This window comes from Myotis daubentonii, chromosome 10 (genome assembly GCF_963259705.1).
Source record: "Myotis daubentonii chromosome 10, mMyoDau2.1, whole genome shotgun sequence".
In the NCBI taxonomy this organism is placed as follows: domain Eukaryota; kingdom Metazoa; phylum Chordata; class Mammalia; order Chiroptera; family Vespertilionidae; genus Myotis; species Myotis daubentonii.
In genome coordinates this window covers 33996815-34013523 of record NC_081849.1, presented here as the reverse complement: position 1 = coordinate 34013523, position 16709 = coordinate 33996815, and the positions used below count along the sequence as shown (strand labels likewise).

General features: G+C 42.5%; 1 gene segment (V, D, J or C); it reads right to left on the bottom strand.

The window, feature by feature from the left end:
- Window positions 1-11736: 11736 nt before the first annotated feature.
- LOC132211360 (T cell receptor beta variable 10-1-like) lies at window positions 11737-13045 on the bottom strand. The segment is given in 2 exon segments: window positions 11737-12077; window positions 12978-13045. Coding segments are annotated over 2 exon segments (390 nt in total).
- Window positions 13046-16709: the final 3664 nt, after the last annotated feature.

Here is a 16709-nt window from a genome sequence, read left to right as displayed (position 1 = left end):
CTCCCTGAAATGGTCAAAAGCAAGATAAAATTCTCTTTGGAGAAAGATCCATTTATCATAGACAAAAACATTACATATAAAAATCCAGTGTCTGGTACAAAGTCAAAGATAATCAGATTAATAAGAAAAAATACAAACACCATGAAAGCACAAACATCATGACCCAGAAGCAGCAGAAAAATAAATCAATGAAAATAATTCCACAGAGATCTCCAATGTGAAAATTATCAGACTCTAAAACAACTGTTTCCTGTGTTTAAAGAGATCAAAGGTAATCTAGGAAGAGGTTATTAGGGGATTAATAATTATGCCCCGGGACATACTGGATTGGAAAAACAACCACATACAACTTCTGGCAAGGAGACAGTGGATAGTTGTGCTCCACAATGACAGAAGTTTGTCAGACAAGTAAATGAGATGGAGACATGGGCAGAGGAAATGAGTAGATATGCAATGAGTAAATGGACACATACGTATTATGACTTGCAGTCTTAGTTGGATAGGGAGGAAGTGAAGCCAGCAGGGGCGGGGTAGCAGTGATAATACCTTCAGGAAAATCTCAGTATGCTGCTTTCCAAATAGTTCCAACTAGATTTGCAGAATGACTTCTAGTCTTAGAGAATCCCGGCAGAAGAGAGAGTACAGGGTATGGACCTCAACACAATGAATGTACTGTCAGATGCGATAATGGGATCAAGACCAACTGATCACTTCAGAAGTTTTTACTAAGAAATATTTTAATGCATTAAGGAACTGTTTAGATATACTAAGGCGGACAGCTGGAAATCTCCTCAACAACCCTGAACTGCTTGGCTCTGGTCTGGATATAATGTTGAGCTGTGTTGGTTCCACTGAAGAGTTAGACTTCTCTGGAGAATTACTATTATTTTTTTTTTATTGCTTAAAGTATTACAAAGGGTATTACATATGTATCCATTTTATCCCCCCGCCCTAGACAGTCCCCTAGCCTCCCCTATCACCCAGTGTCTTATGTCCATTGGTTATGCTTATATGCATGCATACAAGTCCTTTCGTTGATCTCTTACCCCCCTACCTCCTGCCCCCCAACCCTCCCTGGCCTTCCCGCTGCAGCTCGACAATCTGTTTGAGGCAGCTCTGCCTCTGTATCTATTATTGTTCAAAAGTTTATAATGGTCTCTATTGTCCACGAATGAGTGAGATCATGTGGTACTTTTCCTTTATTGACTGGCTTATTTCACTTAGCATAATGCTCTCCAGTTCCATCCATGACGTTGCAAATGGTACGAGTTCCTTCTTTTTTACAGCAGCATAGTATTCCATCGTGTAGATGTACCACTGTTTTCTAATCCATTCATCTACTGATGGGCACTTAGGCTGTTTCCAGATCTTAGCTATGGTGAATTGTGCTGCTATGAACATAGGGGTGCATATATCCTTTCTGATTGGTGTTTCTGGTTTCTTGGGATATATTCCTAGAAGTGGGATCACAGGGTCAAATGGGAGTTCCATTTTCAGTTTTTTAAGGAAACTCCATACTGTCTTCCATAGTGGCTGCACCAGTCTGCATTCCCACCAGCAGTGCACAAGTGTTCCTTTTTCTCCACATCCTCTCCAGCACTTGTCGTTTGTTGATTTGTTGATGATAGCCAGTCTGACAGGTGTGAGATGGTACCTCATTGCTGTTTTGATTTGCATCTCTCGGATGATTAGTGACTTTGAGCATGTTTTCATATGTCTCTTGGCTTTCTGAATGTCCTCTTTTGAAAGGTGTCTATTTAGGTCCTTTGCCCATTTTTTGATTGGATTGTTTATCTTCCTTTTGTTAAGTTGTATGAGTTCCCTATAAATTTTGGAGATTAGGCCCTTATCAGATATGTCATTGGCAAATATGTTTTCCCACACAGTGGGTTTTCTCGTTGTTTTGTTGATGGTTTCTTTTGCTGTGCAGAAGCTTTTTATTTTGATGTAGTCCCATTTGTTCATTTTTTCTTTAGTTTCAAGTGCCCTAGGAGCTGTATCAGTGAAGAAATTGCTTCGGCATATGTCTGAGATTTTCTTGCCTTTGGATTCTTCTAGAATTTTTATGGTATCCTGTCGTACATTTAAGTCCTTTATCCATTTTGAGTTTATTTTTGTGTATGGTGTAAGTTGGTGGTCTAGTTTCATTTTCTTGCACATATCTGTCCAATTTTCCCAACACCATTTATTGAAGAGACTATCTTGGCTCCATTGTATGTTCTTGCCTCCTTTGTCAAATATTAATTGAGCATATTGGTTCGGGCCGATTTCTGGGCTCTCTATTCTATTCCATTGATCGATATGCCTATTCTTGTGCCAGTACCAGGCAGTTTTGAGAACAGTGGCTTTGTAATACAACTTGATATCTGGTATTGAGATCCCACCTACTTTGTTCTTTTTCAGGATTGCTGCAGCTATTCGGGGTCTTTTTTTATTCCAGATGAATTTTTGGAAAGTTCGTTCTAGATCTCTGAAGTATGCTGTTGGTACTTTAATGGGAAGTGCGTTGAATTTATAGATTGCTTTGGGTAGTATGGACATTTTAATGATGTTGATTCTACCAATCCATGAACACGGTATGTTCTTCCATCTGTTTATGTCTTCCTCTATGTCTTTTTTCAACGTCCTGTAGTTTTCTGAGTAGAGGTCTTTTACCTCTTTAGTTAAGTTTATTCCTAGGTAGCTTAGTTTTTTCGGTGCAATGGTAAACGGGATTGTTTTTATAATCTCTCTTTCTGAAAGTTCACTATTGGTGTATAGAAATGCCTCAGATTTCTTGGGGTTAATTTTGTATCCTGCTACATTGCCAAATTCATGTATTAAGTCTAGTAGCTTTTTGATGGAATCTCTAGGGTTTTGTATGTATAATATCATGTCGTCTGCAAATAAGGACAGTTTTACTTCCTCTTTTCCAATTTGGATGCCTTTTATTTCTTCTTCTTGCCGAATTGCAATGGCTAACACTTCCAGTACTATGTTGAACAGGAGTGGTGAGAGGGGGCATCCCTGTCTTGTTCCTGTTCTTAGGGGAAATGGTGTTAGTTTTTGTCCGTTGAGTATGATGTTGGCTGTGGGCCTGTCATATATGGCTTTTATTATGTTGAGGTATGATCCTTCTACTCCCACCTTGCTGAGAGTTTTTATCAAAAATGGGTGTTGAATTTTGTCAAATGCTTTTTCTGCATCAATTGATATGACCATGTGGTTTTTTTTCTTTCAATTTGTTTATGTGATGTATCACGTTTATTGATTTGCGGATATTGTACCATCCTTGCATCCCTGGGATAAATCCTACTTGGTCATGGTGTATGATCTTTCTGATGTACTGCTGGATCCGATTTGCTAAGATTTTGTTGAGGATTTTGGCATCTATGTTCATGAGGGATATTGGCCTATAATTCTCTTTCATTGTGTTGTCTTTACCTGGTTTTGGTATTAGGGTGATGCTGGCTTCATAGAATGAGCTTGGAAGTGTTCCTTCCTCTTGAATTTTTTGTAGTAGTCTGAGGAGGATAGGTTTTAGTTCTTCCTTGAATGTTTGGTAAAACTCCCCTGTGAAGCCGTCTGGTCCTGGGCTTTTGTTTGATGGAAGCTTTTTGATGACTGCTTCAATTTCTTCCATAGTTATTGGCCTGTTGAGATTTTTAGATTCTTCCTGATTGAGTTTTGGAATGCTGTATTTTTCTAGGAATTTGTCCATTTCCTCCAGGTTGTCTAGTTTGTTGGAGTAAAGCTGTCCATAGTATTTTTTAACAATCATTTGTATTTCTGTGGGGTCTGTTGTTATTTCGCCTCTATCGTTTCTGATTTTATTTATTTGGGTCCTCTCTCTCTGCTTCTTGGTGAGTCTGGCTAGAGGTTTATCAATCTTGTTTATCCTTTCAAAGAACCAGCTCTTGGTTTCATTGATTTTCTGTATTGTTTTTTTGGTCTCTATGTCATTTATTTCTGCTCTAATCTTTATTATCTCCTTCCTTCTGCTCACTCTGGGGTTTTCTTGTTGCTCTCTTTCTAATTCTTTGAGTTGTAGAGTTAGATGATTTACTACCATTTTTTCTTGTTTTTTGAGATAGGCCTGTAGAGCTATAAACTTCCCTCTCAGGACTGCTTTCAATGTGTCCCATAGGTTTTGGATTGTTGTGTTTTCATTGTCATTAGTTTCCAGGATGTTTTTAATTTCTTCTTTGATCTCATTGGTAACCCAATCAATATTTAATAGCATGCTATTCAGCTTCCAGGTGTTTGAGTATTTTGGGTTGTTTTTATTGTAGTTTATTTCTAATATTATGCCATCGTGGTCTGCGAAGACGCTTTTTATGATTTCAATCTTCTTGAATTTGGGGATACTTTGCTTGTGACCCAATATGTGGTCTATTTTTGAATATGTCCCATGAGCACCTGAGAAGAACGTATATTCTCTGGCTTTGGGGTGAAGTGTTCTGAAGATGTCTATTAAGTCCATCTGATCTAGTGAGTCATTTAGGATTGCTGTATCTTTGCTGGTTGTTTGTCTATAGGACTTATCCAGTGCTGTCAATGGTGTATTAAAGTCCCCTACTATGATTGTATTGTTGTCGATCTCTCCTTTGATATTTTCCAGGAGTTTTTTTATGAATCTGGGTGCTCCTATATTGGGTGCATATATGTTTACCAGGGTTATATCTTCTTGTTGTATTGATCCCTTTAGTATTATGAAGTGGCCTTCCTTATCTCTTATTAAGGCCTTCACTTTGAGGTCTATTTTGTCCGATATAAGTATTGCTACCCCAGCTTTCTTTTCCTTTCCATTTGCCTGAAAGATATTTTTCCAACCTTTCACTTTCAGTCTGTGTGAGTCCCTTCTAATGAGGTGGGTTTCTTGTAGACAGCAGATGTATGGGTCATTTTTTTTATCCATTCAGCCACTCGATGTCTTTTGGTTGGAGCATTTAGTCCGTTTACGTTTAAAGTTATTATTGAAAGGTACTTGTTTGTAGCCATTTCTTTTTTTGTGTGGCTGTTTTCTTTCTGAGCTTTTTATTTCTTATTTTTATACCAGTCCCTTTAGCATTCCTTGCAATGCTGGCTTGGTGGTGACAAACTCCCTTAGTCTTTTTTTGTCTGTGAAGCTTCTTATTTCCCCTTCAAGTTTGAATGATAGCCTTGCTGGATAGAGTATTCTTGGATTCAGTCCTTTGCTTTGCATCACTTTGTAAATTTCAGTCCATTCTTTTCTGGCCTGATGTGTTTCTGTTGAGAAGTCATTTGACAATCTAATGGGAGATCCCTTGTATGTAACTTTCCGTCTCTCTCTTGCAGCCTGTAAGATTCTCTCTTTGTCCTGAACATTTGCCATGGTGATTATGATGTGTCTTGGTGTGGGTCTTTTCGGGTTCACCTTGTTTGGGACTCTCTGGGCTTGTGTGACTTTTTTCTTCCCCACCTCAGGAAAGTTTTCTGATATTATTTCTTCGAGTAGGTTTTCTAATCCTTGTTCATCCTTCTGTTGTTCTGGTACTCCTATTATTCGTATGTTGTTTCGTTTCATGTTGTCCCAAAGCTCCCTTAGGCTCTCCTCCTGTCTTTTAATTTTTTTCTCCAATTGCAGTACATTTTGGGTGTGTTTTGCTTCCTTGTCTTCTAATTCACTTATTCGGTCCTCCGCTTCTCCTAGTCTACTGTTGATACTTTCAATGGAGTTTTTCATTGCAGCTATATCACTCTTAATTTCTTCTTGGGTCTTACTTAGGTTGTTGATTTTTTCATCTGTTTCTTTTAGCTTCTTCCATATGTTATCGATTTTTTCATCTGTTTCTTCTAGCTTCTTCCATATGTTATCGATTTTTTCATCTGTTTCTTCTTGCTTCTTGCAGAGGTTGTCGATTTTTTCCTCCATCCGGTTTATGCACTCTAGGATCCTTATTCTGAATTCTTTGTCTGTCATGTTGCATGCCTCTGTATTACTTAGCTGCTTTTCTGGAGAGTCCTCCTTCTCTTTCCTTTGGGGGTTTCTTTGTCTACCCATGTTTGATCTCACTGACATATCTAGACGTTGAGTTGTTCAGTGGTTGCTCCCTTGGTGGCAGTGACTCCTTGGTCTGTGGTTGCTCTTCGGGCGGTTGCGGTAGCAGCTGCTCTTCAGTTGTCAGCAGCTCCTCTGGTGGGTGCTGTTCACAGCTGTGGTGGCTCTTCCGGCTGGTGGGGTGAGGTTTCACGTACAGCTGCTGTTCCTCAGCAGAGGATGAGGTGCTCAGGAGGTTGCTGTTGCTTGAATCTGCTGCGTTGATTTAAAGGCACAAAATACAACACAACAAGGCACCACGTACCAGGCACTATACACAAATATATTCACGATATTAATAACCCCAATTAAAGGTGACCACCTGAATTAAGAGAATAAGGGGATAAGGAAGAAGGAAGAGAAAAAGATAAAAGAGAAAAAGGAAAAGAAAAGTAGGGACCAAAAAAAGGGAGTGAAAAAATGAAATTGGGAAAAAGGAAGGGGGAAAATAAAAGCGAGAAAAGAAAAGAAAAAAAGAAAAAAAAAAGAGCGAAAAGAGAGAATGAAGTGGAAGAGGGAAGAGACTTTTTATATGAGGAGAATACTCCTATAGAACAGCCATTAATCCCAACAAATTCCAGCAACAGCTCCCTGGATATGAATGCAAACTAGAAACAACCAATAATATAACGATGAAAATAGAATGGTGAACACTAATCCCAAAATAAAATAAGGAAAAAATAAAATGGCACTTTAAAAAATGGTAAAATGGTAGCAGTAATAATACTGGTTAAAAATAAGAAGGTAGTAATTAAAAGGGTAAAATCAGGTGATGGAAAAAGAAGAAAAGATAGAAAAAAAAAGAAAAAAAAGAAAGAAAAAAAAAGAACAGAAAAAAAAGAATGAAAAAGAATTGGTTTCTTAGTTAAAAAGTGAAAAAAGAAAAAAAATTGCAGTAGTGGAGGTCCTTCGTTTCTTCTATTCTTCAGTGTGGCTCGCCTTAGACCTTCCAGGTATTCAGGAGAGTGTTGAGTTTCCCTGCGATATACTGTTCCTCTGTGTTGTAAACCACAGTCCTTATTTTAAAGCATGCCGCATTTATTTCCCAGACTGCCTTATTTTGTGTTTAGCAAAGAGTCAGTTTGTGGGTCAGCCTCTGGGTGGCAGTGTTCTGGGGTTGGCCTCTGAGGCTATAGGGCCTCTCTTTCCAGTGGAAGTTCACTGCCCAGAGCTGACTGCGTAATAGTTAGTTACCAGCGCTGTGTTGTTGCTGGGATTGAAAATCCCTCTATAGGCCAGACCCTGTTAACTCCCAGGGACTGATCAGGTTATCTTAATCCTTGATCTCGTACAGGGTGGAATCTGGGTGTGGCTGTGCTCCTTGCCTGGGGGCTGGGGGGAGGAGACTCACTCTCAGGAGCGGGTGGCTGCCCCAGTCCTGGGCTCAGGGGTGTCTCAGCACTCAATTCACTACCACCTCTCCCGGCTCCCCCTCTTTCCCCAGTCTCTCCCCAGATTCCACTCCTCAGCACACTCTCCCTCTCTTCAGCACAGGTGAGTGTCTGTATCCGAAATGTCCCATGAACAGGATTCAGTGAAAACAAACAAACAAATGCCGGCTGCGGAAACGGGGAAGGCTTGGTTTCTGTAAGCTTCTTCTCTTACCGGGACTGCATGGTCAGGTCAGCTCTTCAGGCTGCCCGCTTTAGGCTCAGTCCTTCGCGGTCACAGAACCCAGCTCTCAATTTCCCTGGCGGCGCCAGGAATCCCGCGGTTCTCCTTTCCCCCGTCAGGGGCTGTGCCTGTCCCAGGGGACGCGGCTGTCTGCCACGCGGTCTCCCTCCGGCTCTCTGGGCTCAGAGGTCTGGCAAACTTTCCTGCCCAAATCCCTGGTTTTTTTTACCTTTCCAGGGGAGTTCTGCTCTTCCCGGCTGCAAAGCCTCTCACCAGCTGAGCAATTTCGCCAATTCGGTGTGAGTGTTACTAGCTTCAGCTGCTCGCTCCATTTGCTCCGGGACACGACCTGGGACACGTCTGCCTATATCGCCGCCATCTTGGTTCCTCCCCTTCTCTGGAGAATTAGTTTTAAGCTAAGATTTGGGACTGGTTGCCAGGATATCCACTTGTGTATATTCCTTTGAAGTAGGAAAAGGACCGAATAAAATAATTGAAACCATCAGCATCATCAACAACATCATTATTATCAACAATTCCCACACAACAGGAAAATAAATGTTTTTCAAACACATACTATGCATTGAGACCTTGACGCAGAACACTTGCTAAGAAAGGCAGAGAGGAGGCTAGAGAATGAAGGGTATCAATTAAAATCATTCAGATGGTAAAGACAACCACAGAGGGAGAGCCTAATATCTCCTAGAATCACAACCTGGGTTATTATTAAAGTTTATTGTACATTGTCGGTGATTGTCTATTTTTATTTTTTTTATTTTTTTAAATGTATTTTATTGATTTTTTACAGAGAGGAAGGGAGAGAGATAGAGAGTTAGAAACATCGATGAGAGAGAAACATCGATCAGCTGCCTCCTGCACATCTCCTACTGGGGATGTGCCCGCAACCCAGGTACATGCCCCTGACCAGAATCGAACCCGGGACCTTTCAGTCCACAGGCCGATGCTCTATCCACTGAGCCAAACCGGTTTCAGCTGTCTATTTTTATAAGACAACAACTCATCACTAGCCCGTGAGGGCTGAGTCCATGATCCATGTCACTTTCAGTTTTGCAGCCATAAATCATCACCAAAAAGTGCTTCAAATTCCCAAGTCATCATTATTTTCAAAGCTTTTGAGCTCTGATGTTTCAGGAAATAATTCATGGCCTCCTTTCATATAAATCATAGCTTGTCTCTGCAGACCCACTTCTTCCCCATGTGTGATGAACATGGTAAAGCCTCTGTTCGGAGCTTCTGTGAGTGGGACTGAGAGAGGAGAACCCTGATACTTTGTGCACAAGAAGGGAGTGTCTCTGTGATGCTTTGGCTAAGCTGCTGGCACAGAAATACTCAGCCGAGTCACCCAACTCTGCACGCTTCATCTTGAGAGTGGAGTCTGCTCTTTTGGGCCTCTCTGCAGAAAATCGATTCTTAGGCAGCTGTGAATCATCCACTGCATCTTCATTCCCAAAGCGAACCAGCAGCTCCAGGCCCTGTCCTGGGGTCTGCTGGTAATAGCAAAGGGTTTGGTGGCCAGAAATGGGATTGCAACACAAAGCCATGGCCTGACTCTTTTCTATGACCTTTTGTCTGGGAGACTGGGTGACTCCACCTGCTGTGAGTTCTGTGCGGTGAGGGGGGGAGACAAAGGAAATATAAATGATTGGCATAACCACTGGAAAGATAAAATGCAGGTATCTTAGTGTTCTTAGACTCATCTGCCCCAGGAGACAGAGGGTCACCCAGCAAAGGAGCCTGGTGCCCATGGCAGGGTCAGGACAGGAATGAGAGGTTCACCAGGTCAGGGTCCTTGTGAGCATGAGCAGAGGAGAAGGGGTGTCCTCACAAGGCAGTCCCCACAGTGACATCACTGTCTGCAAATGCACAGTCTTAAAAACCAATTGTTGTGAACTAACACATGCCTACATGTTTGTTCAACACATTCATAGACTGTGTGTAAGTTCATCCAAGTGTCCTTCACTCATTGCCCCAGTGCTCGAGTGATTCATTGGATTTTCCACTTCATCTCTACATCTCCCATCACCATCCTCTAACTCTCTCTGCTGGATGTTTCTTTGTATGAAAGGTGAGGTGGAAAGGATTAGAGGATGGAGAAGACCCCGGAAGTTGGCATGGAAGAAGAAAACAAGGAAATGTGTGTTTCAAGAGGTGGAAATAGTACGGCCGTGTGCTCAGAGGTATTATGCTGAATCTCAGAAACCTAGGGCTTACAAGCCAAGGTTACCAAGTAAAGACCTGTAGGTGTAGAATTATCAGAACCATCTGTTTCCCTTAGAACTGCTCTGTCATTGAGACAGAAAGGCTGCTGGTCTGAGTCCAGCTTATGTTAGCACCAGATAATAATTCCATATTGGAAACATTCTTCACATGGAGGTGTCACTACTTGTTCCACCTTTGTGGCCAGAGGGTAAAGGTTCTAAGTGACCATGGCATTAGGGTGAGTAAAGACTGAGTAGCTGGAGGTGGGTCCTATCGAGATACACACAAAATGCTTGAAATTAAGGCATGCCATTTCCAGAGAAGAAATCCTCCACGTGTTCCCAGCCCCTACCCCCCAACCTGTTTCCTGGGCAGCACATGTGAAGAAATCCATGAATGGATCTGTGTCAGGGCAGGAATGGGGCAACTTGCTGCTCATTGTGGGAAAGGCTAGAGATCGGGGAAATCTGACTCTTGTTAAGGATAGTTGCCACAGCAACTGAGACAAGCCCAGACAAGGTCTAGAATGATTTCCTCTCCTCTCCTACATTCACATTGCGCCATCCCCTACAGCATCTGGGGCACACAACTGGAATGGGTTAGGTTTGGCGTCCAGGTGCACATGTAAGTTTCTCTGATGGCTTTCAAAGGCAGTTTCCATTTGCAGGGGGCTGGCTCCTGACTCCCCTTTGCAAGTCCTTGTAGGGAATGTCCAAACATGGGCATCCACTTAGGGAACCCCAATACAGTGCCTGCCACAGGTAATTTTTAAGGGCAAGGCTTGGAATCAGCTTACATAACTTTTACCCACATCACATTGTTCCTGACCCTCCAACTGCAAGTGAGGCTGGGAATCGAGGAGCCTGGGGATTTGGTGACCATGAAGGGTCTGTTACACCATTCTTCCTCACTGGCTTCCATTCCTCATGCTTCCTTCCAGAATGTAACTTACCCTTTCATGCTCTGTTGTGTGTTTGATATACAAGGGTATAATTTAATGCAACTGAAGTTATAAGTGTTTTTGTAAATATTTGTATATTACATTATTTTTACAAATATTTACATATGTTATAAATATTTTTGTGTTCTTTTGTGTCTTTGCTTAAAAAAAAAAATCCTCCCTTAAATGAATGCCTAAGTATATTTTAGTAATTTCTCCTAGTAAAATCTAAGTTTTCACAATTAAGAGTAAGTATGCCTAAAATATATTTTCATGCAAGGAATGAAGTGGAGATCCAGAAATAAGAGAGTGGGACATAGGTTTCATGCAGAAGACATAGCCTGTAAAAAACGATCTCGAAGGTGGTGGATCTGCAGAAGTAATCGAACTTAGATGAATGAGTCTGGGGCAGAGAGAGACTTGTACAAGATGACCATGGAGGTCAAGGGCAAGGTGAAGGGAAAACATTACAGGACCTTGTAGGGCTATTGCCTCATAGGAGAAAGGCAGCCAGGGGCAGATTCTTCTGAATGTAGATTAAAGACTGTAAGTTGAAGGGTGAGAGAGGGTGGGGGCAAGGGTAGAAGAAGAAGCCACTAAAACCCGTAGAACAGAAAGAATGTGGGGGCTTTGAAATTATCAATGGAATTTTTATATATCTCTACTTAAGATACTTTTATTATTATTATTATTATTATTATTATTATTATTATTATTATTATTTACTGCAAGCAGGAAGAGAGAAACTGGCAGGAGAGAGTACCAGTGAGCTAAGGAGGTTGGGGTGGCCTCTGGTCAGGCTGAGCCTGGCTTAGGGATGGACTTCAGCCCTGAGGGCCATGATGCCCACTGCTGTAAGAATCCTGTGCTGGCAGGAGCTTCCTGGGGTTTAGCCAAGCCTCAGAGTGCAACCTCCGGTTTTCTAACCATCCTTTTTGTGCAGAGAGGAGGCAGCCATGCAACGCTGTGTATCACTGCTGGCACAGAAGTACACAGATGTCTGGGAGGTAGTAGCAGACTCCAGCGTGAGGGGGAAGCCCTCTGTGTTTGATCTAGTGACATTGTACTCATCAGGGACATCTCCTTTACCAATGCTGCCGACACCATATGAGTACTGGATCAGACTCAGCCCATGGCCCAGGTCTTGGCGATACCAGTACATATAGTTATGGTTATCAGTCTGGTGACACCTTAGGGTCACTTTCTTTTCTGTCTGTGTGACCTTGTATCTTGGACTCTGGGTGATTCGGGCATCCAGGTGTCCTGTGAGAGAGAGTGACAGAGCCTGATATTGTCATCCGAAGACAAAGGCTTGGGTTGAGGTCTTGGGAATCCAGAGCGGGAAGCCCACGATACTCACCTGCCCACAGGAGACAAAGAAACACCCAGAAGAAGAGCCTGGTGACCATTTCAGGTCCAGGGCAGAATCTCATGTCTTCCTGTTCTGTTTGGGGGAAATAGACTCAGTGATGTCACTGTCCTTGACAAACGCTTGAGCTGTGGAGCTAACCTGCCACACCCCTTCCCCACAGGAACAAATCAGTGATCCTCTCAGTTACAGGAACCACCTGATGTTCAGGAAGGTTTTAAAACCTCAAGGTCAGGCTGAGCCTGGCCTAGGGATGGACTTCAGCCCTGAGGGCCACGATGCCCACTGCTGTAAGAGTCCTGTGCTGGCAGGAACTTCCTGGGGTTTAGCCAAGCCTCAGAGTGCAACCTCAGGTTTTCTAACCATCCTTTTTGTGCAGAGAGGAGGTAGCTATGCAGCGCTGTGTATCACTGCTGGCACAGAAGTACACAGATGTCTGGGAGGGTGTCGCTGACTCCAGTGTAAGGGCAAAGTTCTCTGTATTTGATCTAGAGACACTGTACCCATCAGCACCATCTCCTTTGGTGGTGATCCCAGCACCAACTGAGTAATGGATCAGCATCAGCTCATGGTTCAGGTCTTGGCGATACCAGTACATATAGTTATGGTTATCAGTCTGGTGACAACTCAGTGTCAAATTCTTTTCTGTCCCCACAACCTTGTATCTTGGGCTCTGGGTGATTCGGGCATCCAGATTTCCTGTAAGAAAGCCACAGACCTGATGTTGTCATCCTAAGATGAAGGCTTGGGCTGAGGTCTTGGGAATCCAGGGCAGGAAGCCCCCCTGTACTCACCTGCCCACAGGAGACAAAGAGCCACCCAGAAGAAGAGCCTGGTGACCATTTCAGGTCCAGGGCAGAATCTCATATCTTCCTGTTCTGTTTGGGGGAAATAGACTCAGTGATGTCACTGTCCTTGACAAATGCCTGAGCTGTAGAGCTAACCTGCCACACCCCTTCCCCACAGGAACAAATCAAATATATATATTTGAATAGTTCGAGTGGAAAATTTTTGTAAGTCTGTTTTTAAAAGAAATCTTGTAAGTATATATGCTTTCCCCCCCTGCTTTTGGGTAAGGAAATTTGTCCCTCTATGCATAGTGATATAATTCCTTACTTGTATATTGTTACAGTTATTCACAATGTCTCTGGTACTTTGGTGACTTCACTTCAAAATTTATCTACAGATACTTTCTACTAGTTTTTCTCTGCATAAATTCTGGATAATTTAGATGTTACCCTTCAGCGAGCCTCTCAGTTACAGGAAGCACCCGATGTCCACAAAGTTCTCAAAGCCTCAGTGTCAGAGTCATTGGATTCTGAAGAAGTGTTTTATGTTGTCTCACAATTTTCTGACTGATGAGAGCCCTGCCATCCGTGCTCTGGTTCCTGTGTGCTTGTGAATAAGAGTTCTCCCTTGGTTTCAGCTGAAGCCACAGAAGACTGGACCACCCAAGTTCCCGTGTCTGCTTTTTGTAAAGAAGAGAGAAAATTCATTAGCAATGTGGAAGAACTATTCAGCCAGAGCTACACGTGTCTGATGCCTCCAGGATCACAGTGAAATGTTCTGTCTCCATTGAGAGGTCTTGCACCCACACAGAATGGGAGAATATTGATTGAATCATAAGTGAGCTACGTACAGTGACAAGCTTGTAACTAGTCAATACCAGTTGGAGCTGCTATTTCTTATACAGGTTATATCTCAGTGTGAGGCAACCCCATTTCTATGACTGCATATCTTGATGTCATCTCGGTGAGCAACTATAATCACACCACAGTGAGAAAGGACAGGAAATCAGAAATCAGAGGTGAGGAGGAGGTTGATGCGTCATCTCATGGAAAGGCTGGCAGCTTGGGGCTTGGCCAACCCAGGAAGGGCCTTTACATCTTATCCATGATTTACTTGGTCAAAAGGGACCAAGAGCCACACAGCAAAGGAGCGCACTTCCTGAGACAAGATCAGTGCAAAAAAGAAGAGTTTTTCATCTAGGACTCATATTATTTGGTTTAGAGTACCTGGAATCCCAGAGATTTAAGGAATGCTCTCAGAATAAGGCATAATCTACCCATAATATTAGTATTCTTGATAATACCTTAATTTCTTTAAGGACATAAGCATTCACCAGGACAAGTTTCTTTGTAATTTATTTTTAAATTAATTAGAGTCACAAATTTGAAGTTGTGGAAAACAGGTACCTCATCTCAAAGCTTTTGCTGGGTTTTTTATTTTTTACACTGGTGTCTCCCAAGCACCTGGAGTAGTGCCTACACTATGGTAAGTCGTGAAGCATGGATTGGCTATGCAGGCAATAAAGAATAATTTTAGGCCTTCTCATTTGCACAGGAACTTACCAAGACTTCTGAAATATTTTTCTATTCTATTCTTCAAAGAGCACCCTAAAATTTGATAAGCTTTCATCCCCACAAAGTCCAAACTACTCTGTACCTGTATTCAATTAGTGTTTGTTCAATGAATGATGAAAAGAATGAATGATTATCAGAGTCCAGGCAGACTGCACTTCTGTAAAGATAACCCAGTCTAGTCAGTTACAAGTAGGTTCAGAGCTTGAAGGGAGCAGAGACCCATGTGACTCTGCTGGAAATTCAAAATAAACCAAAGTGAACGGGGGAAAGATTCATTCATATATGTTATTATAAGACCTTTTGTTTTTATAGGCCTTTTTGAATGAATGGTTGTCAGAATGAAAGACATAAACATGATGGTCACTTCCTTCTATCACTGTCACTGTTTAGGCTGCCCCCAGAGGCACAATCTGAGATGAGGATTTAGGTGCAAGTAGTTTATTTAGAAAATGATCTCAGGAAGCAGGAGTTAGAGTAGTGAGGAAGAAACTAGGGAGGAGAAAATCAGAGTAAGGTGCAACATTGCGGTTGTGCAGGGACATCAGGAGATGGATTTTGTTGGAACCTTCAGAGAAGCACACAGACCACCTCCTGAGCTGTCCTTCTGGATACAGAGGCTGAGCTTTCATCCCTGGCTCCTCTGCCTCCAGGAGCATTAGCACTTCTGCAGCTCTGGCTGCCCTGCTGTGCAGGCCATGTGGGCTCCCATGATAGAGAGGAAGCCAGAGCAGAAAGCAGAAGGGACTCCCAGCCTGCAGGTGATGGGGTGCTGTCAGAACCAGGAGAGTTACATACAAACTTGCATGTAACTCTCCACTGCAGCTGAGGCTGATACCAGAGGTGGGCCAGGAATGGATGGACAGCACTAGAGGCTCCACTATGATGGTCTCTCTTCACACAAAATCGTCCCTTCCATCAGCTCTTCTGTGTGATCATCAATCACTCCGAAGTCACAACTTTCTGGAAGCACCACACTTTCTTGCACATCAGACTTAACATCAAAAGGAAGTGCTGTTCTGGGTCCCCTTTACATTTTCCCTTAAGAATCACCTCTCTGAAGTTAATTTCATCCAATAAATTATCAGATGACAGTATTTGCATTTTAGAGGAGTTTCTGTCTGAACCATATATGAGTCAGGCAAAAGTAACCCCTGCCTGCCTTTGATCCCAGAACTGCACATATGAAATAATTGTGCTAGACTAGAGATAGGTCAAAGAGTTTATAGAGAACAATAGTGACATGAGCATATATGTTTTTATTAAATACTTTTGCTTGTGCAAAATCTCTGCAAGACATACATTATTGCCCTCAGGTTACAAATGCAAAAACTCAAATAGTTTCTGAGTCAACATCCCAAGGCAGGTCAAAACATGAACAGACAGGTCCAGGAAGCTGGATCTCTTTCCTCTCCAGCAGGTCCCCTCCCAGGTGAAAGCTGTTATCAAATGCTTTGTGTTACAGCCTGCATTTCTGAAAGGGACCTTTGGGTCAATGTTCCCATTTTGAAGATGCCTCTCTCTACCAAATGCAGAAGGGTGGGGTGATTTAAAGCATGGGTGGAAGTCAATATGGCCTATGTCTGTGTCCCAATTCTGCTATTTGTTAGCTGCATCTTCTTTACCCAAGTATCCAAACTCTCTAACAATCAGTGTTTTCACTTGCAATGTGGGTGATTTGTGCTACCTCCCAGAAAATGCGCAATAAATAAGGTGATTGAGTTAAATGCACAAAATATGTAAAATTGAAGTTGTTTCTTCATTCACCAATAAATTTGTACCCCAGTCCATAAACGTCTACACCATTCATTTAATAGCTGTGATGCTCAGCTGTTTTCTGCAGTTCCTGGCCTGGGCAGAAGTAGCGATTTCAGATGTTCTGATGGAAAGTGGGGACCTGAGGGCAAGCTGAAACCCTCCCTCCTCCATACCCTCCAGTGATTTAGAAACACTGATTCCCTATAGTAACTCCCAGAATCCTGCCTGAAATACCTGGAAGGCTTCTGTTTCCTTGATGAATCTTCTGCTACTCTGGAAATCGCCCTAGTCACTTAGCTCTTCTATCAGGGGGACATGATGGCCTCCCTCTTTGTGAACTAGGACAGGACAGATACACGTTCTCTGGCCCCACTTTATCACAGGTGGAGTTCCTGCCATATGCTAGGA